Genomic DNA, 27,893 nt, shown 5'->3' with positions numbered 1-27,893 from the left:
CCACAAACAGCATGGCTCAAATGTCGAAATGATACGTGAAAGCCCTCAAAAAATTAAATGGCAGTGCATCAAACAGATGGAAAATGAAAAACGAAAAGTTTTAATATGTTTCATTGTCACATGCCTGGGAACTTACATGGCTCATGATTACTATCCCAAAAGGCAGATGTTATTCAGTGATGTGTCCATGGCTCATTATCCATGCAAAATATACCTTTCAGCTATCAATCTGGATCACATTCCTGGAGCAGTTTTATCTTTTGCGGTAACTGTGGCAAGCTTTCTCCATATCAATCAAGAAGTTAGGCACTCCAGTCTGTAAAGAAAGGGATCACAAAATACTTATGCATCTACACTTTATGGCCTAGTAGGCAACTACTGAAGTTCAACTGTTTGTTACACCTATGCCACTTCAAACACAAAAGTAATTGTGCTCTGTGGCTTAAACAAGCATCATAAATCAGGTTAGAGGGGGATTCATAACTGGTTTTTAAAATTCGTTAATCCTGGTGAACCTCCTACACAGTAGCAACATGCTGCCACCATTTGCAGCTTTCAAAATATACAGATTTATAGGATCCAAACAATATCCCATGCTGCTAGCAGCACATAAACCAAAGGTTTAGAAGAAAGTGTTTTTGTTTGATATTATCAGTGAGAGTTGGAGGCTCTGAACAAGTTACCTAACTGGGCAGGGAAAGGATAGAAATGAAAAGATTAAAAGGGAAAGAAATGCACAAGCAAATCCTAAATGTGTATCATTCCCTGAGGGATTCCTGCAGTAAAAAAGTTTTGTAAGTATTGGCCTCTTTAAGGCAGTATACTTGGTGCTGTGCGAGGAGCCCAGAGCACAGCCCTTCTCCCCTGCACTAGCAGGATGCCACCTTCAGGTGAGTACTGCATGAACAGAGCTATTGTCTCAGACTAGCAACTGACAATAGGGAATGGACACAAACAAGTCTGGATTGTTGCTCTGGGCTGTATTCTGAGACTGAGAGAAGATATGATAGCCATCTTCAAATATCTCAAGGGCTGTCACATGGAAGAGGGAACGAGCTTGCTTTCTCCTGCTCCGGAGGGTAAGACTTTGACCAGTGGTTCAAAGTTACAAGAAAGGAGATTCCCACTAAACACCAGGAAAAAGCTTCTGGCAGTAAGAGCTGTGGAGGTTGTGGACTCTTCTCCTTTGGAGGTTTTAAAACAGAAGTTGGCTGGCCATCTATCATGGGTGCTTTAGCTGAGAGTCCTGCTTTGCGGGGGGTTGGACTAGATGACCCTTAGGGTCTCTTCCAATTCTATGACTCTTCCCCTTTCAGTACCTGTAGTTCTGCCTACAGTGCTGGCAACAGAGAATCAGGCCAGAAAAGCCATGGGCATAACCCACTGGGTTGGTTCCCTACAAATTCCTGCTTACCTTAGTTCCCCAGTTGACAAGCCACGAAGGAACCTTGCCACCAGGGTCATCAAAGTATGACATGAAAACTTCAAAGCGGAAGTAAGAAAAGAGGGAGTCAGAAATCTTATTTAAGCAACAGCAGCCATTCATTTCTATATCTATTTTGTGGTCACCTGACTAGCAGCTATCTAAGCTGCTTTTAGTGTTGTTATTTAGAACCATAAATGTGCAGAATTTATTCCCTTATTTCTCTGGAGTTTTCCACTGTTCCATCCCATGATATCAGATATATTTGCTGAAACCCCTCAACGGTTTCTGAACGACGTCTGCATGACTGCAAGAGGTTTTTTTTTCTTTCCCCAAAAAGCTCTTCTCCTCCACCCTCTTCAATTGTTCAGTGTTTTGTACACCCAACTGCTGTCCCTGTAAGTTCAGAATTAATTGTACATTGTCTGGTCCCAGCGCAATAGCTGCAAAAAGCAGCAGTGAAAGCAAAACACTTTATTCCCATTCAGCTCTGCAATAAATTCAAAGGTCTTTCTTCACTGTAGAGGCTAAACTGACAGAGGCTTCGAAAATCCTTCTCAGTTTCATCTCTGGAGTTATGGAGGCCTGTTGCAGAGTTGGAAGGAAAGTTTCCCAGTTTCAGCAAGCTCTGCCAATTTTGCGTATATCCAACCACATCTAATTTTTCTCTCTCTGATCACCAAGAAGGGATTGTGCATACAACAACAAATGATTCCCTCTGCCAACCCCAACCCTGCAAAAAATTCTATTAGAAAGAATTACGAATAGTTAGGGCCTAGGATACGTGAACCCATTAGCAGAACTGCAATATCTGCATCAGAAATCCACTTCCGAGCTGGAGAGGAGGTGGGGTTGCGGGCTTCACGCCCCTCCCCACGCACGCGGGGCTGGCTCACAGCCCCCACGATACTGGGGGAATCCTCAGACGCATCATCTCCCAGACCAGCCAATTGGCCGGCACGGCTGAGGATCTCCCTCTTCCTGCGCTCCAGCTGATCAGGTTTTCCCACCCCTCCCACCCATTAGGTTAGGCTCTCTGACATTGCTATGGACTTTGGTTCGTCACTGTCAAGGGGCCTGGTAGGAATTTTTTCCACTTGGCAAATTGGCACCAGCCATTTGGTTTTTCACCTACCTCGTAGCAACTGTCACAACTTCCTTGGCATTGGCGGTTAGGCATTGGTAGGGGTATGGTTATGCAGATGAAAGGGGGAGGAAGCGCCATCACCTCCCCCCAAATCGAAGGGTAGTCCGGTAAAGGAATTCGGGGGGGGGGGGCGTCGCCTTGTCCTAAGCCTAAGGAGGTGTGGGCCTACGGCACCCCCGGCCTACGGCCACCCCCCCGAGCGTGCATCAGCAGGGCTCCCCCTACTGGTGGTTAACCCTTCCGGTCTTCAAGTAAGCAGGCTGAAGCCGGATAGTTGATAGGACCAATGCCTAAGCCAATACCGCTCAATTCCTGTAATCAATAAAGTTGTGGCCTAATTTAACCATTAACCTTAAATTCTGGTGTCTCGTGTCTTTATTTCCAAGGGGGGAGGCAGGAACTCGCCACCCAAGTCCAACTTGGCACATTATTGAGGCATCCACAAGTTTTCCTAGTCTTAGAAACGAGGTACGACAATAATCACAAAGCTAAAAGCGATATGATTGGGCTGGGGAGGTGGTAAAGAGGGAATTTAACTTGTTGTCTCCACTTCAGTCCAATCAGGATCACACACCACATGCCCCTAGTGGCTGCTATGTTCCTTGGGACAAAAACTTCCACTGGTGCCAATGGCAGCTTTCTTCTTTATGCAAATAGCAGCCACAGTGGAGGAGATTCAAAACAGTGCTGTGGGGTTTAATAAAGGGTTAATCATTAATTTTTCTATAACCGCCACAGTCCTGAAACAAATTATTCTCCCCACAGGTATTTACTTCTACAGAATAAAGAATGATCATGCCATCACTAATTTTGCCCCTGAAGAATTTATACAAATCTGGTCTGATCACATTGTGGTTAAGCAACTCCTGTTACCAGATTACACAAATTAGTTGGCTGGGATGAGCAAACATGTGTGCATAAGAATTAACCACCCAAAATATTGGATGCAAGCCTCTAGTGTTATTTTGTACACACCTGTTCAACTATCTTGCTTTCAATCTTAGCAAAATTTGTTAGTGTTAAAAAAGCAAGTGAATATGTTTTTCACAATCCTAATTTGTAAATTTAACATTTCTGCTCTAAAAAGGGATAGGCGTATCTGCCATTTGCAGTTGACAATTTTCTGTTTCTCCCAATCATTTTGCACACTTCTGCAGCAACTTGTAAATTGGTTTTCTAAAATAATCAGCAAAATTTGCCAACATTGTAGTGCAAAGCTCTCAAAGTAAGCACATTGTTGCATGTCGTTTTGACAAATATACACTTTTAATCAATAATTCTTAATGTTTTTATACTGTTGTAAACTGCTTAGAGGTTGTTGTGTTTACAGACAAGCAGAGTAAAAAAAAGTTAAATAAATATCAATAAGATTTACAAGCAACTTCCCCTAAGATAATACATTTCTGTATACTGCTTTCTTTAATATGTGCATTTATATGCACACTGTATGTGCATTTATATGCACACTGTATCCTGAAAAATGCATTTGTGTACATGTGAAACTATTGGGAAACTATTGCAAAATTCAGAGTAATGCAAATTTCAAAGGATAGCTCCGCTTTGGGTTTGTGACTTGTTTTGAAAAGTGTGTGTTAGGTAGGTTCACCTTCAAATGTGAATTGAAATGAACTTTCTCCTCGTGCCTAGCTGTAAGCAGGTATTTCTATAAAGTTCTTTACTGATTTCTTACCTTTGGAGCCTTTCTTGCCATCGCTTTCAAAGGCCACACATTGTTTATAATTCTTTACTCTAACAATCCCAGTCTTCTCTGGGAATTTAGTGGTATTCACGCTTTTAGCCAATATAACATATATCTTCTTCCCTTCAAGTTCCATATCTTTACGCTCACGAACGAAAACATACTATGCTGAAGTTTAAGAAATAATCAGGATGTGCCTGTATATATAATATACATATATCATCGAGACAGAAGGTATACTGGTCCAAATACAAAAACCAATCCTGTTTCAAGAAGCCTGCATTTGTTTTTGTTTTGCTCCTCAAAGGGTATGACAGAATATGGTTCAGAAGAATGCGCATCAAAGTCTTAACTTTTTCTTTTCCCTTAAGAGTCAATTTTTTTTTTTTACCTCATTTAAACTTGCAGAACTGTGCTGTGAGGAGTTTGCAGCCTCAACTATTAAGAGCAAAACTGCAACCCAAGACTTGAAAGGATACATCTCTATTTGCCATGGGGAAAGGGAACTTCACTTCCCAGCGGATTACTGTTCTGCCCTCAAAAGGTTTCTCGCTTATATCTAAAAATCGGAGGGGAAATGCGTTAGAGGCAGACTATGTTTTATTCAGCTGGACTTACGTAAGGTTTTCAATGCATTTGGTGAATTGAAAATGTGAAAGGAGTCAGAAACGAATCATAACTGTGTATGTGTCAGACCTCAACAAGGGTCGGGCACAAAGGGATAGACATAATTGGTTCTTTTTTAAAGAATTTGACCCAAAAGCTCACCTAGTCAAGCATCCTGTTCTCACAATGGCCATCCAAATGTTCATGGGGATCTCACAAGCAGAACTCTCCCAACTTGTGCTCCCCCAGTAACTAATGTTCAGAGGTACACAGATACAATATCACGGCCAGCAGCCATTCATAAAGTTATCCCCCACTATTTGTCTAAAAAAAACCCCTTTAAAACCATCCAAGTCAGTGGATAGTGTTATATCTTGCGGTAGCAAATGCCCATCTAACAGTGGGTTGTGTGAAGATTTCCTTTTGTCTCCCCTAAATCTTCCAACATTAAATTTCATTAGATTATTGTTTTAATGTGATTATTTATTGAGTTTATATACCGCCCTATACCCTATACCCAGAGGTCTCAGGGCGGTTCACAGAAAAGATCAATATATGTAATAAAATAAAAACAACAACCCAATAACACCCCCCCAAAAAAGAGTCACTTTTTAAAAGGGGATAGGACGTCAGTCCGATCAACCAAAGGCCTGGTTAAAAAGAAACGTTTTTACCTGGTGCCTAAAGGTGTACAATGAAGACACCAGATGAACTTCCCTGGGGAGAGCATTCTGCAGATGGGGAGCCACTGCAGCCCCGTTCTCATGTTGCTACCCTCCGGACCTCTCAAGGAGGAAGCACACGAAGAAGGGCCTCAGAAGATGATCTTAGGTGACTCCATGTTCTAATATTATGATGGGGGGGGGGGCAAATTTCTTCACATTAAGCAAAATGTCATTCACCTCTATTATGTCCCTCCTTACTGATCAGGCCTGTCACCACCTGTTCAGACCCTGCAAGTGTATTTGTGAAACTAGGATTTTCCTCTCCCGTGTGCATCATTTGATACCTGCTAACACAGAACTGCTTTTACCATATTAGTGCTCTTTCACCCAGTTTGGAGAAATCAGGCCTACAACAGCCCGATTACTTGAGAGGACATTTGTTACCAAGGACTATAGAAAAGAAAGTTGATGCCAGGCCTAATCAAGGAGAGAATTCTAAAACTGCAGTGCCATGACAGAAAAGGCCCTAAATCAGTAATTCCCAAAGGCCCACGCCTCCCCCCCCCCCCCCAATGGATCACTGATGAAGATTGTGGCAGACCAGGGTTTTTTTCCTGCCTGTTGTACAGTTTGTAATGCACCATGCTAGACACTATAGTTTTTAAATGTATTTTACAGCTTCTTTTATTTGTCATATATTGCATTTTACTGTATTCCATAGAATTCCAATCATGACACAATAGATTACAATAAAAGAAGCAATTCAAATGCAATTTTAAAAAACCAACATGAATATTTAATGCAGTGGGAGTGTCGTCGCCAATATTTAACCAGACACCGACATGCCAGAGACCACCTGAATTATTCTTGCAATCCACTGATAGTTCACAGACCATGGTTTGGGAAGCCCTGCCCTAACTTAAGCCTTCTTCTCAAATAGGTAGGCTTCATGGACAGATCTCAAAAGTTGGGGAAGTTCCAATGGGGAAGAGAAAGGTATTCTCTAAAGTTCCTTATCTTCCCAAGTATATATGGCAGGCAGACCACTTCAGATGCTGTATTTTCTCCAATGAATGTGGGAATAGCTGCATGAGGGACTATTTTGCTGCAGACACATATGCTAAGATGCCAGTATTCCTCACAAATATATGAAGGGGCCTAACAACAAGTTATTGTCTTGGAAGACATTATTTCCGTGCGATGCAATATGTAATGCCAGCTGTTTGATGGATAGTGCTGTTCCCACTATAAGACACCAAATAATATCACATTTTCCACCAGAGGTCACTGGAGTATTAACTTGGTGCCATTTGACAACCTATTCCGTTTCCTGCGTCTTAAGCAGCAAGCAAACTCAAAATTGAAGGTTTGAGAAAAAGAGTAATATTTGACATGTTCAATTTAATGGGCAATACAGGGAGTTCCACTTTAAATGGATATTTTCTCTCACATACCAGAAGGACAAACTGAACCCTATTATTTGAGAAGACATGCTATTATTGTATCTTAGGTCATCCTCTCACTTGCAGAGTCTAGCTTCTTTCAGTATTCCCCGAAGAGTGAGATAGCCTAGATTAAGGACAGTGAGGATGGCTTGCTGGTTAATATGTCTCTGGTATCTGTAAATCTGTTCATATTTTTACCTTTGTTCACCTTTTATTGCCTTTCCAAAACAACCTTTCCAAGCTCACTATCAAAGCATGGGCTGCCAAAATGTCCATGGGTTCAAAATCTGGGGAAATATGGTGAGATAAGCTACAGTGGCCTACTGAGATGCATGGGTTCTCAGATCACATGTTTGCTTGTTTTTCCAAATCTCCTCACTGCCCCATAAAGCCCTCCCACACTGGGGGTCCTTGGAGAACAGCACCAAAAAGACATGAGAAGTTGCTACTGAAAGGACATTTTGCTTCTCCCCCTGCTAATCTAAGTGGCCCAATCGGTAGGCTTCCAGCATGGACACTCAGGTGAATCCTGCCCATAGATATTAAAATCTTATTATTCATTACGAAAGTTGCTAGAATAATCTGCCCCTTCATTTTAGTACACTGGAGATTATTGAAATGTTTCTTCTTGTGAATGTAGAGTCCCGTCGGGGAAAAGGTAGGGTATAAAATTAATAACAATAACAATAGTAATGCATACTTTTGTTCCTTAAAATTGATTGATCAAAGTATGCAATATTTTCTATACACACACACACACACACACACACACACACAAATCGAAACTTCGCTCTTTGTGGAAGTTCCACAGTCTTAAGTTAAGAAACGCACCAGAAATATATTAGTATTCACCTTTTGAAAACATCTTGTCTGAATGACAATGGACATCTAATATGATTGATTATATATATATATATATATATATATATATATATATATATATATATATAGATATATAGATATATATATTGATATATAGATATATATAGATATATATTGATATTGATATATTAGATAACATAGATGTGAGCATGGCATCACACAAGGGATAACGGAAGGTATTTGAAACATTCCCTGCATACCGTAGGCCAAAATATGTGAAGCTCTGCAAATCAGACGTTGTGAGTCATTTGCAGATGGGGACATTCATATCCTATTGCCCCTGTCGTGTTGAAGTCATGGGTTTCCTTCCCCACCCTTTGTGTCTGTGGCATGCAGCAATAGAGTGTCATCCCAATGGAAGATAGTGTATCTGCTCTTATTAATCTCACAATAGCTAAAAATTAGCCAAGATGACCAAGCCCTCGCCGTGTATCTCAAGGGACACTCAAGTTAACTTCAACATATAATCGATACATGTGAACACAATGGGAAAATCTACATTACATGATAGGGAAGGGCAGTTGATGCAACTTGGAAGTGCTCTGTCAGTAGCGTGAACCAAGGAAAACTCAATATATAATTAGAACAAACCTATTATAACTGAATGTATGGAGAGACAGTGCAGTGCAGGCAGTGTCCTAAATCACTTGAGCAAAAGAGGTGGGTGAGGGCGGTGACTGGAAAGCAGTTTCCATCAACTCAAGAAAAGCAGAGCACCATTTCTTTGGAAGGATACATCTTAAAATGCTTTTCCATGGGTGCTACTTAGAATAAATGGCTTTCCAACATCAATCAATGTCACCAAATTCAGTGTGATGTCTTGAGAAATGCTCTCTTGTTCTGGGGCCGAAAAGTCATTGCCATCTTCTGAAAGGTCTTAGCAGAAACATGTCATCAGGACTAGCTGTGAAAGAAGGAACTCCAAGAGTACAGTGGTATCTCTAGATGCGAAAGGGATCCATTCCGGAGCCCCGTTCACATCTAGAAGCAAACGTAACCCATGTCCGTGCGTGTCACATTTCGGCGCTTCTGCGCATGCGCGTGACGTCATTTTGAGCGTCCGCGCATGCACAAGTGGCAAAACCCGAAAGTAACGCGCTCCATTACTCCTGGGTTGCTGCGGAGCGCAACTCAAATGTGCTCATCTCAAAGCACATTCAACCTGAGGTATGACTGTAGTAGTTTCAGCAGGGAGTAATCTTAGGTACAGTGGTACCTTAGTTTGCAACCATTTTGGATTACAACCGTTTTGGATTACAATCATGTCAAACCCTGAAGTGCGTATCCCTTTTTTTTTTAATTACAACCCTTTCTTCTTCTTTTTATTACAACCATTTATATATATATATTTTTGAGGCCCCAATGGCAAAAGTGCACCTTGGGTTTCAACCTGTTTTGGTTTACAACCGGACCCCCGGAATGGATTATGGTTGTAAACCAAGGTATCACTGTACTGCTACAGCTGGATCACCATATGATATGTTGCACAACTAGATAAGGATCTCATGTGTAGTTTATATGGAAAGACAAATAGTCACTTGTTTAAACTAAACATGGAGAAGAGAACCGGAACTTTGAAGTTTAGGATAGTGATGGAAATGCACAAATGTCATTCCGTTAAATAAAGATGTACACAACAGTATGACATGACACCACCTCTGACAAATTTCACCTTAGGCAAATTTTGAGGCAAAAGTGGAAGTCCTTGCTCAGGCGAAACTGCATCGGAATTAATGTTGAGGTAAAACAATAACTTCCAAGAGGACTCATGCTATTTCACAGTTTCACACACCCAAAAAGTTGCCAATTCTTTGATTCTCTCTAGAATCAAAGAGATCAAAGCTAAAGAAGGTCTTAAGAGTATAGTAGCCAATTGCAAAAGAGGATAGGCTTCTTCATCTTTTCATCGATATTCAGGAGAGGGAATTTCAGCAGATGTGGCTTGCATAACACATGTGATTTCCTTTGCCTTCAAAACTATTAAAGTTTCTGCTTTTGCATCTGACCACTCTAACAATCTAATAAAAACTGATGATTAAGGGGGTATCAAACACTAGGCCTCAGATTCCCCAGATGTCATATAATGATCAAGAGAGAAGTCCATTTACCCATAAACCAACACGAGAACAGTGTCGATGGATCTAAGAAAGTTGGTTTTAACACAAAAAGTGGCTAGTAAGAAAAACATTGCTTCTTATTTGTTTTTCAGGGCATCACAAGTAGATGTCTATATTAGCATTAATGCTTTGGTAATGGAAATCTACTTCATGCATTTTTCATACTGAAAAACTGTACAGAGCACTTGAAAGAGCGAAGTAGAAGAATTTTCAAAACAATGGTGGTCAAGGAGCGGAGGAAAGGAACCTATCACAGCGACCAAAGAAAATGACATTTTGGTCTTGAATAATTTACTGACCTCTAAGATACCGGTCCCATTGTGATCTGTAGGTTAAATCCATGTACACTTCTGCACATACATCTGGGGAACAATCACCAAGAGTGGCATAGACTTTATACTCGTACAGTCCAGATTTCTGAAAAAGCAAGAGCAATAGGAGGGAGCAGGTCGGGGAGAATCAAGAATCCTGTATTTCAGGCCTTTGCTTGGTTGCACTAACAATGTCCAAAAATACTCTTTTATACCACTGTGCTTGCACAATGAATACATTTACAACATACAAATATACTCTGTGATGTTTGCATTAAAACAGAGGCGAGTTGGTCCATTTGCCTAAAGAACTGGACTACCCTATGACAGACGTATCTTAAAATATATACCAATCTCTCTGCTAGGCTGGAGATACCTTTTTTTCTGTATAACCCTAAACATATTACTCCAAAGCAATAATGCTTTCTCATATTTACACACTAGGTGCCATAGAAATCATCCTATATAAATGTGGGTGTTGTAAGTATAACTCAGTTGTTTATTTTAAATATCAGAGACTACTGTATAGTCAAATGAAAGTCTTATCAGCATCTAATCCCCCTTTATCCTTTGAAACATAAACTGCAGCAGGAGTCATACTTCTGTTACGATAGTCAAGTGAAACAATAAATATATATTTCAGCACTCTGACTGTATTCTACTTTTGTTAGACTCCCCCCCCCCCCCCGCCCTGACCAGTCCAGAAAAAAGCATGTTATTTATTTTGTTTTATCTGACTTAGTGGAGCTCTCTGCACAAATCAAATAACCCTTACACTAAGAGTTGGATAACCCTTTGTTCAGAGAGTTGAATTATTTGCTAGCAATACCAATTGCAGAAACAGAAGGTTTTCGAGTCTAATTCATCGAGGAGATGCAAAAATGTCAAAGCACGGTACAAGTGAATGGAATTTAAACTACCTTTTACCCTTTTCAGTCTTGTATTCTGTAAAGTATTTTTTAACAGAGCTCTGTTATCATGAACTTTCTCATTCAATAAACATCACTTCATCCTTCAGCACCGTCAGCTAGACCCTTTATGAACCCAACATTTAAAGAAAGGAAATATTTAAAATAAAGATACGGCATGACTCACACAGCATTTTGTAATAAGGCATTACAACACTGCTTCACAAACAAATTCTGGCAATGTGAAGTAGACCTCCACCCAAGCCTACGCCCTCCGGAGTTCTATTTTCCAAAGATACATCAAGCCTGCAATTATTTAAGAGTGATTCCTGAAATTTTACACTCTGTAAAATTGCTCTACCTCCATTTATTTAAAGGACTACCCTTTACTGCAGAACATTACAAGAAGAGTCTAGACCACCATCTACCACAACAGATGGTTTTAGTTGTGGTTTTAGTTCACAAGGCTAGCAATATCTCAGATAATCTGAGCTTTCAAAGGTTAGCAAACCTATTTTCCTGTACAAAAGGAATGTGAATATCATCTGAAAGTGAGATTATGACGTGCCTGCAGATTACAGGAGATGTTTGTTTAGAAGGCTGGAAAACATACAGTTACCATAAAGTGTTCTCAGACTGGGCCATCGCAGTAACAAAACAAAACAAAATTGTTAAACATTAGTCTGCATTCTGAAAACAATAAATTCTAAAGACAAACCACCGCCTATAGCTAGTCTAGATTTTAGTATGATCCCACCGCTCTGGCAGTGTTAGTTGCTTTCCACCACGAAGAGACTTTCCTGGATTTAGAGATTTCTACCAAAGTTGCTACAGTGGCACAGATTTCTTTAAAAGCAGAAAGAGAGGCGTGGGTTACAAAATATTTTGGACACTTTGAGAGCTTTTTCTTTCTGGTTTATTTTATAGATTTGTTTATTCGTAGTCTGCGATAAAGCTGGCTTTAGTCAGCAAGCAAAGCCTCTCTTTTTTTCTTTTTTAAAGCAACTCTGGGACACTTGCCAGAACCTTTAACGTTCCAAGTTTCGTTTCCAATCCTCTGTTCCTCAGGCATGTTTGCAAACTGCTAAATTATTATTACTATAATTTTATTACCCAACCTTCACCCTACGGTCCCAGGGCAGGTTACAACAATTTAAAATACAACATTAAACGTTTTAAAAACTTACAATTACACCCCCCCCAAAAAACCACAAAAATAAGGTGGGTCCTAAAATTGTATATCTCAGGCGTCAAAGGCCAGAGCAAAGCATGCTACCATGGGTTACCACAGTATGATACTACTACAATAGTTTAAAAAGCTGTCCATCAGAGAATTAACAAGCCAACCCTAACTACAAAGAAGTGCAAATATGTGAAGAAAAGCTATGTAATCCCAACATCCACACACCTACTTATTTTGCATGCCTCTAATTACAGTGGAACCTTGGTTTAAGAACAGCTTAGTTTATGAACAACTTGGATTAAGAATGCTACAAACCCGGAAGTAGGTGTTTCGGTTTGTGACCTTTGCCTTGGAAGTAGAACATGTTGAGTGTGTTCCATTTGTAAATTGAGTCCCCCACTGCTATGGGAAAGCACGTCTTGGTTTAAGAACACTTTGGTTTAAGAACGGACTTCCGGAACCGATTAAGTTCGTAAACCAAGGTACCACTGTACCAGATGGATTCCACCACTTATGCTACCTGCCAACCTGTTTTAACTTTCACTGCTGTCATATGTCTACAAACTGCAGCGTTTGTTTTGATAAAACAAATACAACAAATTGCTTCCTTTAAAACCGAGCCAAGTATGACACCTGCCTACTTTCTTCAGTGGTACCTCGGGTTACATACGCTTCAGGTTACATACGCTTCAGGTTACAGACTCTGCTAACCCAGAAATAGTACCTCGGGTTAAGAACTTTGCTTCAGGATGAGAACAGAAATCGTGCTCCGGCAGCGTGGCGGCAGCAGGAGGCTCCATTAGCTAAAGCGGTGCTTCAGGTTAAGAACAGTTTCAGGTTAAGAACAGACCTCCAGAACGAATTAAGTACTTAACCCGAGGTACCACTGTACTTCCAAGCCCCCAATTATCCAAATTCCTGTCGTATCTAATACAGCAGGGCCATGCAACACACACCAAAATAGCAGAGGCTTCAAGCATTCCACCAACGCACGTCCCAATTTTGCTAGAACTTCGGTTGGTAGAGAATTGGGCTTCCTGCCTGCGCTAGACTCCACTTCCAGGCATCTCTGCCAGCTGCTTGAATCACGCTGTCTCTGACCACAGGCAGCCCACAAAGTTTTCCTCTTGGCCAATAAACCAGCAGGGCTTCAGTATTTCAAGGCAGAACGCCCTGCTGAGTTGGCCAGCTGTTTATCCTGAAGCGGAAGCAGTCTGAAATCTGTGCTGAGGAGGCTGGGATTTGTCCTCAAACGTATACAAGAGTGAAATCAATTTAAAACAGACAGATCTGGGCCAGACAGATCTAGGAATATGATGGCAAGGACTGGCATACAGGCTTCAGAAATGAATTAAGAGTGGTGTGGTTGCTGCCATCTAGGGCTGAGTGATACCTGGTTTTCAATACAGCGATATATCATGATGTCTGAAATCAGGATGGAGCTACTAGAGGTCCACACTAGTCCACGGCCAAGATAGGAGCGTGGTACTTTTCTACCTGAGTAAATAAGCTCATGACAAGAAATTACGGTAAATGGAGTAAATTTGAACACACAAGTGCAGCAAGCAGAACTCTTCCGGAAAACAAGCTACTTGAAAGTAGGTTGCAGCGTTTAGAAAATAAATATTGTTCGTCTTCTAACTCTCAAGCCCACTCCTAGATTTTTTTTAATATGCAGTTTTTCCAAGGACACAAACTGCTTTGGAAGGGAGGGAAAGAATAAACTCTGCCTGTGTCTGTACTCCTGGCGTTCTGCCCACCTCCCTGACCCATTCAAGGATGCTGTGAAAAGAAAAAGAAAAAGCTAATCTTTGAACCAAGGATTAGATCAGCACAGGTTCTCAAACATTGTCCTACAAAACTTCCTGTGAAAGGGAGCAAGGGAAAAGAAAAACAGACAACTGTGGTGCACCCCCATGGTTAAACAAGACAAAGTCCAGCTGTTAGTCCTCAAGTCTCAGCTCCTCTCAGGTCTGGGAAGCAGAAGACTAAAAGAAAATAGAAGCCTCGGGATCATGAAAGGTCATGAAGGACGGGATGATACAGAAGCAGAACACCCATGAAAAATGGAGCCAACCCCACTATGGTTACAGCAAAATTCTTGTCGATCTAAATCCAGAAGCACCCTTGAGGTGCAGGTCTTCACCGTTCCATTTCAAATGGAAATATATAGCAATTTAATTCTTAATCTGTCTGGACCGTAAGTAGTTTTACAGGAGGATCACTTTGAGGAGGGGGTAAAGGTAAAGGTAAAGGACCACTTGGTCCAGTCATGACTGACTCTGGGGTTACGTTACGGCACTCATCTTGCTTTACTGGCCGAGGAAGCCGGTGTACAGCTTCCGGGTCATGTGGCCAGCATAACTAAGCCACTTCTGGTGAACACAGAAACGCTATTTACCTTCCCGCCGGAGCGGTACCTATTTATCTACTTGCACTTTGACGTGCTTTCAAACTGCTAGGTGGGCAGGAACTGGGACCGAGCAACGGGAGCGCACCCCGTCACGGGGATTCAAACCGCCGACCTTCTGATCAGCAAGTCCTAGGCTCTGTGGTTTAACCCACAGCGCCACCCGCGTCCCTAGAGAACGATTAAAGGTAAAGGTAAAGGTACCCCTGCCCGTACGGGCCAGTCTTGACAGACTCTGGGGTTGTGCGCCCATCTCACTCTATAGGCCGGGGGCCAGCGCTGTCCGCAGACACTTCCAGGTCACGTGGCCAGCGTGACAAAGCTGCATCTGGCAAGCCAGCGCAGCACACGGAAATGCCGTTTACCTTCCCGCTTGTAAGCGGTCCCTATTTATCTACTTGCACCCGAGGGTGCTTTCGAACTGCTAGGTTGGCAGGCGCTGGGACCGAACAACGGGAGCGCACCCCGCTGCGGGGATTCGAACTGCCGACCTTTCGATCGGCAAGCCCTAGGCGCTGAGGCTTTTACCCACAGCGCCACCCGCGTCCCCTTAGAGAACGATTAGCCAATCTCATTTCCTAAATCAAGTTCTATAGTCATAGCAAGTGCTGCACATCCCTTCTGCTTGAAGTCTGGCAAGGTGGAGGGAGCAGAGGACACTCCACACCCAGCCAGGTTTGACCCACAGGCTGTCAGTTGCTGATCAGTACTCTACAGAAAGCTGTCAGTCCCTATTTTATGCTTCCTATCTGGAATACCCAAATACTGCTACTACATCTCAAGGGAGAACCCTGTCTATTTCATGGTCACATAATGCACACTTCTCTGCTCCCCTTGGTTGATTCTGTCCATTTGTTAACTCCCACACCAGGGCATGAACTAGTTGTTTTTTTCCCCTTCCTGGCAGTGGTATTATGTCCCTAACATTGGCATGACAGGTAGAAACACAACAGGTAAGCTGTTCCCTATCACTGCATCTTTGATTTCTGCTTTTCCTGTACACAGGAACAATGCAATGGCCAGGGGCTGCCTTCTGGCATATGTTTTGCAATACTACACACGTATCCTTTAAAGTTCACTCACAAAAAATCTAATACTGAAAAGAGAGGTGGAAGTAAATCTTAATTTTTCAAATCAGGTTCAGGCCTCTGAGCAAGTCTTGTAATCTGTCCTGGAAGGAAAAGCCCTGCTCCTACATGGGTGTCAGTAAACAAAGAAGGACTATATAATGGAGGGCAGGATTTTTTTGCGGCAGCCCTAGGAACAATAAAGATCTCCATTGGGATCTGCTGCCCCTGTGGATCCTGCTCCAAGAGGCAATCACCTTACCTTGCCAGCCCTGTTTTGTTTGATACAGTGGGTCTTCTCCTTAAATAATGAGAGGCCCAGCGGAAAGGCAAAGCATTTTGTACATGTTCAGGAACTTTGTAATCTATTTCTTTGAAGAAGAGACATGGCCAACAATCGAGAGCAGGCTGTAGTAGAGAATAGGAGTTGGCAAACCTGATGCATTCCCCACTCCTCCCAAAGGCTGGAAGTGGTTTTTGAAGTGCAACGGAGGCCTCAGGTTAAAAAACCCCTCAGGAACAAAGCTCTCAGCAGGATGGCCTGGGGCCAGTCAGCTTTCTCTCGGCCTTGCCTACCTTGCAGGCCTGTTGTGAGGGCCATGGGGCACGAGAGGCGGGGAGCCCCACTGGCCACCGTGGAGGAAAGACCAGGTGGAAGTTTGGCCAGGGGGCTCTGACTAATGAAAAGAGCTGCTGTCCCACACAATGTTTCTCAACCTTGGGTCCCCAGCTGTTTTTGGACTACAATTCCCATCATCCCCAGCTAGCAGGATCAATGGATGGGAATTGCTGCGAAAACAACTGGAGACCCAAGTATGGGCAACCCGGGCCTAGTGTTTCTCAACCTTGGGCCCTCAGCTGTTGTTGGACTACAACTCCCATCATCCCTAGCTGGCAGGACCAGTGGCCAGGGATGGCGGGAACTGCCACAAAAACAGCTGGAGACCCAAGTATGGGCATCCCTAGTGTTTCTCAACCTTTGGCCCCCCAGCTGTTGTTGGACTACAACTCCCATCATCCCTAGCTAGCAGACTCAGTGGCCGGGGATGACGGGAACTGTAGTCCCCAAACAGCTTGGAGGCCTCCTCTTTCCCTGGCGTTTCCACGGCAACGCGGCGCCGGTCCTCAGGCTCCCTTGCTCCGCCTAGGCCTCGGCGGCCCTTTCCCCCCCTTCCCTTCTGGTCCGGCCGCAGCGCCGTCGCCCCTGGCCGGCCTCGCACCTCGTCGAAGAGCCGGAAGATGCAGAAGCTGGCGGTCTCGGCCATGAGCTCCCAGGCGGCCCTGGCCGCTTCCCGGGGCTTGGTCGACTCCCGGCAAACGGCCAGGAACTGCTCTTCGCCGAAGGGGCCGTGGGCTTTTTCCGCCTTGCGCGAGGAGCAGCACGTGGAGGACGAGGACGAAGCCGAGGACGACGACGACGAGGGGCCGGCGCTGGCGCCGCGGGACATCCCCGACCACACGGGCAAGCAGCGGGCCGGCCACCACCTCCACCTCCGACGCCTGCCCTTCGCCTCCTTCGCCGGCGGCAGAACCTTCGGGCGCCTCTGCAGCAGGGCGCGGAGGAGCTCCGGGGGGCACATGGCCCGCGGCGGCGGCGGCGGGGGGCCTCGACGGCGCTGGAGGCCGAGCTGCTCGCGACGACTTTCTGCCGTCGAACGGGGCGCGGGCGGGGGCGGTGCCGCGGTTAGAGTGCCGGGGTAGGGACGCCGAGGAAGGCCTGGGTTCAAATCCCTCCCCACCACCCTCACACCGTCGAGGTGTGTCGCTTGTCGTGCCTCCCAAGCGGGGTCGTTGTTGGGGGGGAGTGTGCTTTTTTGTAGGCCGCCCTCCAGGATTTAATTTGGGGGGGGGGGGGGCAGAACCGAGTTATCTGCAAGTATTTTTTATTTATTGACTTATTTTATTTTAGTTAAGTTTTTATTTATTGACTTGATTTACAGGGGCTGATTTACATTTAATGAGGGGAAAACGAGAGAGAAGGTTAAAAAAAGTGGTTATAGAAATGCTAAGAATAAGGTAATTATGTATGGAAGTCAGAAAGAGGGGCAGGGGAGGTCGATGCTCTGTTAGAGCAATGCTTGGGTTTATTGAATTATGTAATGAAACTCTGATCATGATAAAATTGAAAATGCAATAAAATTATTATTTTTTAAAAAGACTTGATTTATAGGGGCAGCTGTACCACCCCTTCCTACGCCCATGCTGTCCTCCCCATTGGTAAAAAAGCTGGGGTGCTGCTACACAGGGCATCCCCTCTGCTGTTTGTCCCATTGTTGTTGTTGTTAGAGGTTAACGCATGTCTTGAGTTCAAGCTCCACCACCCTCTTTCTGAAAGGGTCTGCCCTGCGACATGTGAAGGAAAGATGGTGCCTCTGAGCATGTGCAGGGTGCGCTCACGTTCTCCTTCCCCATCTTGTAGTGGGCGTTCCGTGGGATTTATTTGAGCCAGGAAAAGGAGCCTGAACATCTGTAGTAACTATAAGCAGGGGCGGGAGAAGGATTTATCTGCTGTTTCTGCCTTATTAGAGATTCATATGTGTCTGGGTTTGATCTGAGTTCAACCTCACCACCCTCTTTCTGAAAGCCATGAATCTACGCTGCAATATACAGTGGTACCTCGCAAGACGAATGCCTCGCAAGACGGGAAACTCGCAAGACGAAAGGGTTTTTGGTTTTTTGAGTTGCTTCGCAAGACGATTTTCCCTATGGGCTTGCTTCGCAAGACGGAAACGTCTTGCAAGTTTGTTTCCTTTTTCTTAACACCGTTAATACAGTTGCGACTTGACTTCGAGGGGCAACTCATAGAACGCGGTGTGGTAGCCTTTTTTGAGGTTTTTGAAGACTTTGGTGATTTTTGAAGCTTTCCCAAAACTTTTCCGAAACCGTGCTTCGCAAGACGAAAAAATCGCAAGACGAAAAGCTCGCGGAACGAATTAATTTTGTTTTGCGAGGCACCACTGTAGATTGTGCCTCTGAGTCTGTACAGAGTGCACTCAGGTTCTCCTTCCCTGCCTTGGTGTGTCCCATGGGTTTCATTTGAGCCAGGAAGACCAGCCTGAACATAGGAAGTAACTATATGGAGGGCAGGAGAGGGATTTCTCTGGTGATTGAAGAGTCCTGTTCACCATGACCTAGCCCCATGTCCAGCAGTACATTTTTCTCATCCCTACTGACACTTCATACATGAGAGAATACACCTGTGAAACACTTAGTGATTACATTGCAGTAGCTGCTGCCGCCTCCTGCTGTAGTCAACATATCTTGGATGGATTAGAATCCCCATTTCACCAGTAAATAATCCAGTTTTTTGCTGTAGGCGAAACAACGATTTACAGCCCCCTGCTTTAAGAGGAAAGCCAACCAGAGCTCAGCGTTTTCCAAGGATTCCCCACCTGCAGCTGAAAGAGCTATTAAGTTCTGCCAGGGTTCTCTGGATGTTGAAGTCAAGAGTTTTCCTTCCCCTGACATCAGTTTGAAAGGTGGTGATTACTCCCAGTCTGAAGGTGGTGTGCATTCAATCTGACTAGGGAAACTGAGGTTTTGAATAAAGTACTTGAACTGTTTCCAGATTATGCCCAGATTATTGCCTTTTCTATGCTTTCGGCTTGCACTCTTGTTATCTGCCAGTAAGGATCCTCAGTTGCTTTAATGTGTTGTAAATACAAATCAGTGAAAAGAACTAAAACTAAATGAATAGAGGGAGATATAAGTCATGCTGAACAATCAGACCAAACAGTTGCTTTTTAATAGTGTTGAATGGGAACTTCATGGTTGCTTATCTTGCATTTTTTTTAAAGTCTTCTACAAAGGCTGTGATTGTGACTATTTAGTTTTATCTGTAATTTTACAGGGAAGGTTCTGCAAGATTATGTTGCTAATGTAGTGTGGAAGTAGCTGTTGCTTGGCAATTCAACAGCAGCCCACATGTAAAGAGCGAGAGCAGAGCATCTCTCAAAGCTATCCTTATTTAGAATAGTATTAGCATGTTTCCATATGGCATTGTATCCCTTGGGTAAAAGATTGGGTTTTAATGGGTTATATATTTTATGGCTACATGAAAAGCCACATATATGCCACAGGTCTTCTTAGCCAGGATCCAAAGAGTCCAAGTGCTCACTGCTTCTGTAAGCATATTAGTCCCTTCCAGATTCCTTCTCCGACTGCTGCACTGGAGAGTATTACTGAGCATCTTTCAAATTCCCAGAATGACTTTACAAAGGATGAAAGAGGCGCTGGTGGGAAGTGGAAGCCACAGTAATGCCATTCATGAGTCTTTAGATCCCACCGTCTTAACTCTGCAGAGTTGTTACATGCACAGAGAGAGCTCAGCTGCATGCACACAAAACGTTAAAGCAGAAGTTGTAGTGGATTTTTCTCCTTTTGCCATGTACTTGACATATGTATTGGTGATTTGAACACCAATTAGCCTTGCTCCCCAGCTATGCTTTAGGGAAGGTTGTTCGCCATTTTAATTCTGTGTTCTTGATTTAACTATGCTCACCTTAAAAAGAAAAACTCATTTAAAAATGTTATGGGGGGGTACGGGTTCATGACAACACACGTGCTGCCCAATTGGTGCTGTGCATAACTGCCTTTGTTTGACCATTTGCAGCCTCCAGATAACCTCACACAGCAGTTTTCATTTAGATTGGAGATGGGGAAACTGTAGCCCTCCAAAAGGGCTACATGGCCTGTAGTCAGGGATGATGGGAGCTGGAGTGCAGCAGCGTCTCACAAGCCACAGGCATCCCTGATGCAGATGTTGAAAAAGGGGGACTTGTGACAGCCTATAGTTCAAGGGTCATGAAGTGGAACAGCAGTTCCCTAGCACTACCTCCGGGAAGTTGATCCAACAGGAATAACTCAGGCCACTGCGATGCAGTGCCTCCCACTCCCAGTGGGAAGGGAAGGAGATAGGGAAGGGCAGGCACAGAAATCACCACAGGCTGCTTCAACTGGGGTCCCTCTTTCTCCCTCTGGCCAACTGTCCTTATATGTTGATATTGCTGTGTATTCAAATGTGCATTGTTGTTATTTGAAAGCTACCTTAGAAGCTTTAAAATAAATAATTGTAATAATAGTAATAATAATAATAATAATAAATTTTATTTATACCCCACCCTCCCCAGCCAAGACCGGGCTCAGGGCGGCTAACAACCAATAATAAAAACAAGTTGATTGAAATACAACTTAAAAAACAAGATTAAAATTCAACATTAAAACATTAAAATGCAGCCTCATCACAGGAGGAGAAAGGGAAAAAGAAAGAGGGGAAGGGAATCAAATTGATTCTAAGCCAATGGACAGGCGGAACAACTCTGTCTTACAGGCCCTGCGGAAAGAAATCAGATCCCGCAGGGCCCTAGTCTCATGAGACAGAGTGTTCCACCAGGCCGGAGCCAGTGTCAAAAAAGCCCTGGCTCTGGTTGAGGCTAAACTAACTTCCTTAGGGCCCAGGACCTCTAGGATGTTGCTATTTATGGACCTTAAGGTCCTCCATGGGGGATACCAGGAGAGGCGGTCCCGTTCGTACGAGGGTCCTAGGCTGTGAAGGGCTTTAAAGGTCAAAACCAGCATCTTAAATCTGACCCTGTACTCCGCCGGGAGCCAGTGCAGCTGGAAAAGCACTGGGTGAATATGCTCCCATGGCAGAGACCCTGTGAGGAGCCTCGCTGCAGCATTCTGCACCCGCTGGAGTTTCTGGGACAGCTTCAAGGGCAGCCCCTCTTAGAGCAAATTACAGTAGTCAAGCCTGGAGGTGACCGTCACATGGATCACTGTGGCCAGGTCAGGGCGGGAAAGGTAAGGGGCCAACTGCTTAATGTGGTGAAGGTAGAAAAATGTCACCTTTGCTGTTGCAGTAACCTGCGCCTCCATGGAAAGGTAAATAATTAGCAAATAATTCCATTCAGAAAGATGAGTCACATCTGAGAAGCGTAGAAGAATCATCCGGGTCACATTCCCGCTATCCATCACTCAGCATAGGGTATCCTGGTTTTGGCCCCCCAGACCAGGCCAGAAGCCAGATTGGAATAGATCTGAATAATAGGTTTCATTCAAAAGCACCTGGCTAACCCACTGTCGGGATGCCACAATGTGCCCAGAGACCTTGCCTATCTATGGTAAATTAATCTTGCACAAGGTGATCATTGCTGAGACCTGTAGTCTTCTGGTTTTTTTAGGAGTCTAGTAATGCGGGTGGTGCTGTGGGTTAAACCACAGAGCCTAGGACTTGCCGATCAGATGGTCGGCGGTTTGATGGGGTGAGCTCCCGTTGTTCAGTCCCTGCTCCTGCCAACCTAGCAGTTCGAAAGCACGTCAAAGTGCAAGTAGATAAATAGGTACCGCTCTGGCGGGAAGGTACATGGCATTTCTGTGCGCTGCTCTGGTTCACCAGAAGCGGCTTAGTCATGCTGGCCACATGACCTGGAAGCTGTACGCCGGCTCCCTCAACCAATGAAGCGAGATGAGCGCCACAACCCCTGAGTCGGTCACGACTGGACCTAATGGTCAGAGGTCCCTTTACCTTTTTAATGGCTTCTTTAAGTGCTTCCAAAGTGCAAAGGGATAGAGTTTGATTCGGGCAGAGGAGCCCAGGAGGAAGAATAGGTGGTCAAGTCCAAAGGAATGGGGTGATGAAGGCAAGGGGGATGAGGAAAACAGGGGCAAGGGGCCACTTGATCAAGTGGAGATATAAACCTCAGTGAGATAGGAGGACTAAGGTGGTGGTGTTTTTTGCTTGCTTTATTAAAGTGTGTATACATAGCCTGGCGTGCTCTGGTCCATGGGGTCACGAAGAGTCGGACACGACTAAACGACTAAACAACAACAACATAGCCTTGGAACAGGACTGGGTTTTAGAAGAAGAAAAGTAGACCTAGTAGCTTTGTAGTTGTAGATCAGGGATGAAAACCTCGTAGCCCTCAGCTGTTTCACAATACAGAGTCAATGAAGCAGGAGAAATCAAAGAGGTAAAGTCTGGGATTAAAGTTTGAATGCTGCCTTGAACTAACTAGCCATATCTGCAGGTCTCTTAATTCCCGCATAATTGCGCCACAGCAGGGGCCTCAATTTGATTTGGTCCTACTCTGGGGCTTATTTTGTGTAACCGTTTGCAAAGCTGGTGTTTTATTTCATTAAAAGAAAACAACAACCCAACATTGTTCTTTCAAGAAGAATTGAAGCCACCTAAATCCAGTGTCAGCTGCATTGGTTCCAGTCTCCTTACGTCTGCCTAATTGGAAAACATTTGGTATTTCAAAGGGTCTTTTGGCATTCTCACAAAGCACTCGAAACAAATCATGATTATGAAAAGTTACACCCTATCCTTGGATTTGTTAGTTTTCCAGGAAAAGAGACCTTGTTTTCTTAATAACAAGGGGGAGTTTATTAAATCCAGGCACTGACTTTATTGCATCTGGCAGACAGCGCAGTGAGAAATAAAAGACTTGCTCCTTGCTTTCACACAGACCTTTTTAAATTCTGCCTCCTGGCCCCTGCTGGGAATTTCCCATTCCAAACTTCCTATGCTACTTGTGGAAGAGTGAACACCTCCCCTTTCCATGTTGCCATGAGGATTTTTGCAACCATTTTGGCAAACAAGTCACGTTCCCTCTTTCCCCTCGTTGAGGCCAGCCAGCCGTGACAAAAATGCAGATCGATATGATTTGAAGCCGTTGCAGTAAAAACTGCATGGCATATGAGACCAGCTCCAGAGAGGATCTAGGTTCAAAAATCTGACCAGGGCTTCAATGGACCATAAGGACAGGGGCTACTAAAAATGACTTAAACTCCATATGCCTATCCACATGAGCCCCTTTATATTTTAAACTTAGAGAGGCCCATGAACATACATTTTACTTGAACTGACTTTTGTACAACTCCGGAAAGCTTTTACAGAGTTAAGATTAAATACAAATAAACTCTGCTTATAGAGATGGGAGATATAGAGGCGTACCAGTAAATGAACATGTTTGTATTAGGGATGCCCTGAATTAGAGGACCTTATGCATTATATCTTACGCTTCCCCTTATAGAATGAAGCAAGAGAACGGTTTTTGACACCTATAATGACAAGGTCCCCTGGCCAGAACCCTTCTGACATTCTTTATGTCCTCGCAGACATAGATAAGTATGTGACCTGGCGTGTAGCATTTTTTGCAACTGCTGCCAGGAAAATTAGAAAAAATTATATAGCCAAGATAGCTATCAACTGTAAAGGAGATGAATTTATTTGACCCCATCTACACCAAGCTGTGGGACGGGGGTGGCGCTGTGGGTTAAACCACAGAGCCTAGGACTTGCTGATCAGAAGGTCGGCGGTTCAAATCCCCACGACGGGGTGAGCTCCCGTTGCTTGGTCCCTGCTCCTGCCAACCTAGCAGTTCAAAAGCACCTCAAAGTGCAAGTAGATAAATAGGTACCGCTCCGGCGGGAAGATAAATGGCGTTTCCATGCGCTGCTCTGGTTCGCCAGAAGCGACTTGGTCATGCTGGCCACATAACCCACAAGCTGTACGCCAGCTCCCTCGGCCAATCAAGGGAGATGAGCGCCGCAACCCCAGAGTCGGCCACGACTGGACCTAATGGTTAGGGGTCCCTTTACCTTTACGATGATTTTAGCTTATGAATTTTATTGTCTAATGTTTCAATTTGTATATTAAGGAGTTTCTATAGCTTTGTGCAGATTAGGTCATGTTTTGGCAATGTAAATGTTTTAAGTTTGTGTATCAAACTAATATATATTTTATTGAATGACATTGTATACATTGCAGCAGGCTTTGGCTATAAGCAATAAACTTGACTGACTTACTGACTTACTGCACATACAGAAGCTGACGAGATTGGTTGTTGAATCTCATTTCTCTGGAGGTGACAGGACAGCATCTTCCACTGCATCCAAGGGGAAACTGACTAGCTTATGGGATTTCTCACTCCAGCACTTTGCCTGCCAGTATCCACTGCCTCCTCACTTTGCCTAATGGTAGGACCGGTTCTGTGCTGAAGAATATATTGCTCTAAGAGCACCACTGTTCTGATCTTTCTCAGAGCAGCTTAGGAAGCCAGAGGTAATGTGAGAGGATACAAGCTCCATGTCTTCCAGATTAATGGGGTCCAATGGCTTGCCCAAGAGCCCCCCAAATGCCGGACCTGAGCCCTGAACACACTGTCGCTGAGCCCAAAAATAAATCTGTGGCTCAAAATTTAGAGAGAAAGAGTTCCCCAACCCCTCAACATTGAGGACCATGCTCTTCTGTGCAGTTGGTGGTGGTCTGGTATCATTCCTGTAGGCTTTGTGGGAAATAAAAAATAGTGACCACCAGTCATACAGAGAAGCACCATTAAAACCAAAGCCCACATTTTTTCCTAAATCTCCCATTCACCAAAATGTTCCTCCCCAATTTTTATTTTGCCAGCTGCAAATGGGGTAGTGAAATGTCGGATATCGGAGAGTATTCCTGGTCAGCAGTATAAAAAAAATTAATAATAATCTTGATTCACTTACAGTGCTACCTCAGGCTAAGTACTTACCGTATTTTTTGCTCTATAAGACTCACTTTTCCCTCCTAAAAAGTAAGGGGAAATGTGTGTGTGTCTAATGGAGTGAATGCAGGCTGCGCAGCTATCCCAGAAGCCAGAACAGCAAGAGGGATTGCTGCTTTCACTGCACAGCGATCCCTCTTGCTGTTCTGGCTTCTGAGATTCAGAATATTTTTTCTCTTCTTTTCCTCCTCCAAAAACTAGGTGCGTCTTGTGGTCTGGTGCGTCTTATAGAGCGAAAAATACAGCAATTCGTTCCAGAGGTCCGTTCTTAACCTGAAACTGTTCTTAACCTGAAGCACCACTTTAGCTAATGGGGCCGCCTACTGCTGCTGCGCCACCGGAGCACGATTTCTGTTCTTATCCTGAAGCAAAGTTCTTAACCCAAGGTATTATTTCTGGGTTAGCGGAGTCTGTAACCTGGATCATATGTAACCCGAGGTACCACTGTATTTACTAGCTTTTTACTAGTTTGTATACCTGTGTATTGTTGATTGTTTTGATTATTTTTATTCTGTATTTTGTGCTTTTATATAGTAACTTTGTGTTGTGAAACGCCCTGAGACCTATGGCTATAGGGCGTTTACAAAACAAACAAACAAACAAACAAACAAATGAGTGTGTGTGATTGTGAAGAGCCTGACATACTTGGAATGCACTATGTAAAATGGCAGGTCAGGCAGGAAGGAGGGAACCAGTTTTATTTCCGACTGAGCAGATGGGTAGAAGCCTGTTTGCATGTTTTCCCTTTTGACGCAACTTCTTCTAATAGCAAACTCCGGTGGTGAGTGGTGATGGAAATGAAGTGAAAACAGGGCTGCTTAGAATCCAGAGTGTGGCAGAAGCAAACTATATATATATATATAAATAATTTTTCTGGGGTATGCATACCTCTCTCTCTCTCTCTCTCTCTCTATATATATATATATATAATTTTTCTGGGGTATGCATACCTCTAAACATTTTGTGAATCTTAAGTTTGGCCTCATTGAGGGGCAGTATTTCAATATGTGTAGGAAAACTTTTTTTTTAGGGAAAAGAAAAGCACTGGTGAGCCCTTTTAGAAAAGTGAATTTGTACATTGTGTATATAGAATTGGCAAAATTAACTTCAATTATAAGATATCAATCAAATCAAAAGTTAAGAATTAAGTTAAAAGTTAAGAATGGAGTGGAAGTATTTCGAAGATTATATGTAAAATATATTGTTCTAAAAATGGCATGTTAATAGGCTTAGAAAAAAATGTAAGCAATAACAAAACCAATAAAGAAGGAAGGAAAAAATCAGAATTTAACAAAAATAATGTATTATAGAATGCGGGGGGCAAGGTAGAAAGAAATATAAAGAAGTTGAATTGCTGTGGAGGGAAGTAGAGGGGTGGTGTTGGGTTTTAGAATTGTGTATAATTATGCAGCTGTTGTAATTTAGATATTTTATGTGAGGGGATCATTGGGAATTTGGGTTATTATGTATATATGTTAAGTTTCAATAAAGATCTTTGAAAATTAAAAAAGAGAGAGAGAAGGCTGAAAAGCAGAGAATGTTTAGCCTATAGAAAAGAGGCCGCTGAGATATGATAGCAACCATCAAGTATTAGATTTGCAGCAAATTTGGAGCTTGCTGCTGTTGTTTCCTGTTGATTCATGGGTTCAAATGACAATAAATGGGGTTCTTACTGATCATTAGGAAGAATAGCCCCTCCTCTGACTGGGAAAGACCCTTCCTCACTTACCAAAGGTGTCATGGACTTTGAAGACACTCAAACCAAAAAGGGAGAAAGAAGAAGCGCTTGTTTGGAAAACCCTCACCATGATCAACTCCTGTCTGGAAACCTATGTCCCCACTGTGGAAGGACGTGTGGATCCAGAATTGGCCTCCACATTCATTTACGGACTCACTGTTAAAGGCTGTGTTCATGGAAGACAATCTTACTCGGCTACAAGTTATCACCAAATAAGAAGACTTGGCAGAGGTTGACCTGCAAACATTGGTACCTGAGGAAAAACTCTGCCCTGATATCAGCTGGGCATGTAAGTGTTATGGGGAGCCTGGCAGTGCGCAGGGTTAGCTTGTGCGACCAGCGTCAGAGGGAATGGAGTTATCTGACCCCCAGAGCCACCTGAAGGCAGCCCTGTATATGGAAGTTTTAAAAAATGTTTGATGTTGGCTCCCAGTACCTTTCTGAGCACAATTCAAAGTGTTGGAGCTGACCTTTAAAGCCCTAAATGGCCTTAGCCCAGTATACCTGAAGGAGCATCTCCATCCCCATCGTTCAGCCTGGACACTGAGGTCCAGCTCTGAGGGCCTTCTGGCAGTTCCCTCCCCGTGAGAAGTGAGGTGACAGGGAACCAGGCAGAGGGCCTCGGTAGTGGCTCCCGCCCTGTGGAACACCCTCCTGTCTGATGTCAATGAAATAAACAACTATCTGACTCTATGAAGACATGTGAAGGCAGCCCTGTTTAGGGAAGTTTTTGATTTTTATTCTGTTTTT

The 27,893-nt window shown here is 43.7% G+C and overlaps 1 protein-coding gene across 2 annotated transcripts; it reads right to left on the bottom strand.

Annotated features, from left to right (window-relative positions):
* Positions 1-79: 79 nt before the first annotated feature.
* PCTP (phosphatidylcholine transfer protein) lies at positions 80-17,559 on the bottom strand. Of its 2 annotated transcripts, none has more exons than XM_028711293.2 (6): positions 17,084-17,559; positions 10,284-10,401; positions 4,749-4,828; positions 4,261-4,432; positions 1,415-1,482; positions 80-316 (listed from the first exon to the last, which is right to left on the bottom strand). In XM_028711293.2, the coding sequence occupies exons 1-6, from the start codon at positions 17,441-17,443 to the stop codon at positions 254-256; spliced, it is 861 nt and encodes a 286-aa protein (XP_028567126.2). In that variant the 5' UTR covers positions 17,444-17,559; the 3' UTR covers positions 80-253. The 2 variants fall into 2 exon arrangements, with proteins under 2 accessions (XP_028567126.2, XP_028567128.1); XM_028711295.2 differs by lacking the exon at positions 17,084-17,559 and adding an exon at positions 16,440-16,959.
* Positions 17,560-27,893: the final 10,334 nt, after the last annotated feature.

Source organism: Podarcis muralis, chromosome 2 (genome assembly GCF_964188315.1).
Source record: "Podarcis muralis chromosome 2, rPodMur119.hap1.1, whole genome shotgun sequence".
Taxonomy (NCBI): Eukaryota; Metazoa; Chordata; class Lepidosauria; order Squamata; family Lacertidae; genus Podarcis; species Podarcis muralis.
Note: the sequence above shows the minus strand (reverse complement) of the source record. Positions and strands in the feature narration are given on the sequence as shown.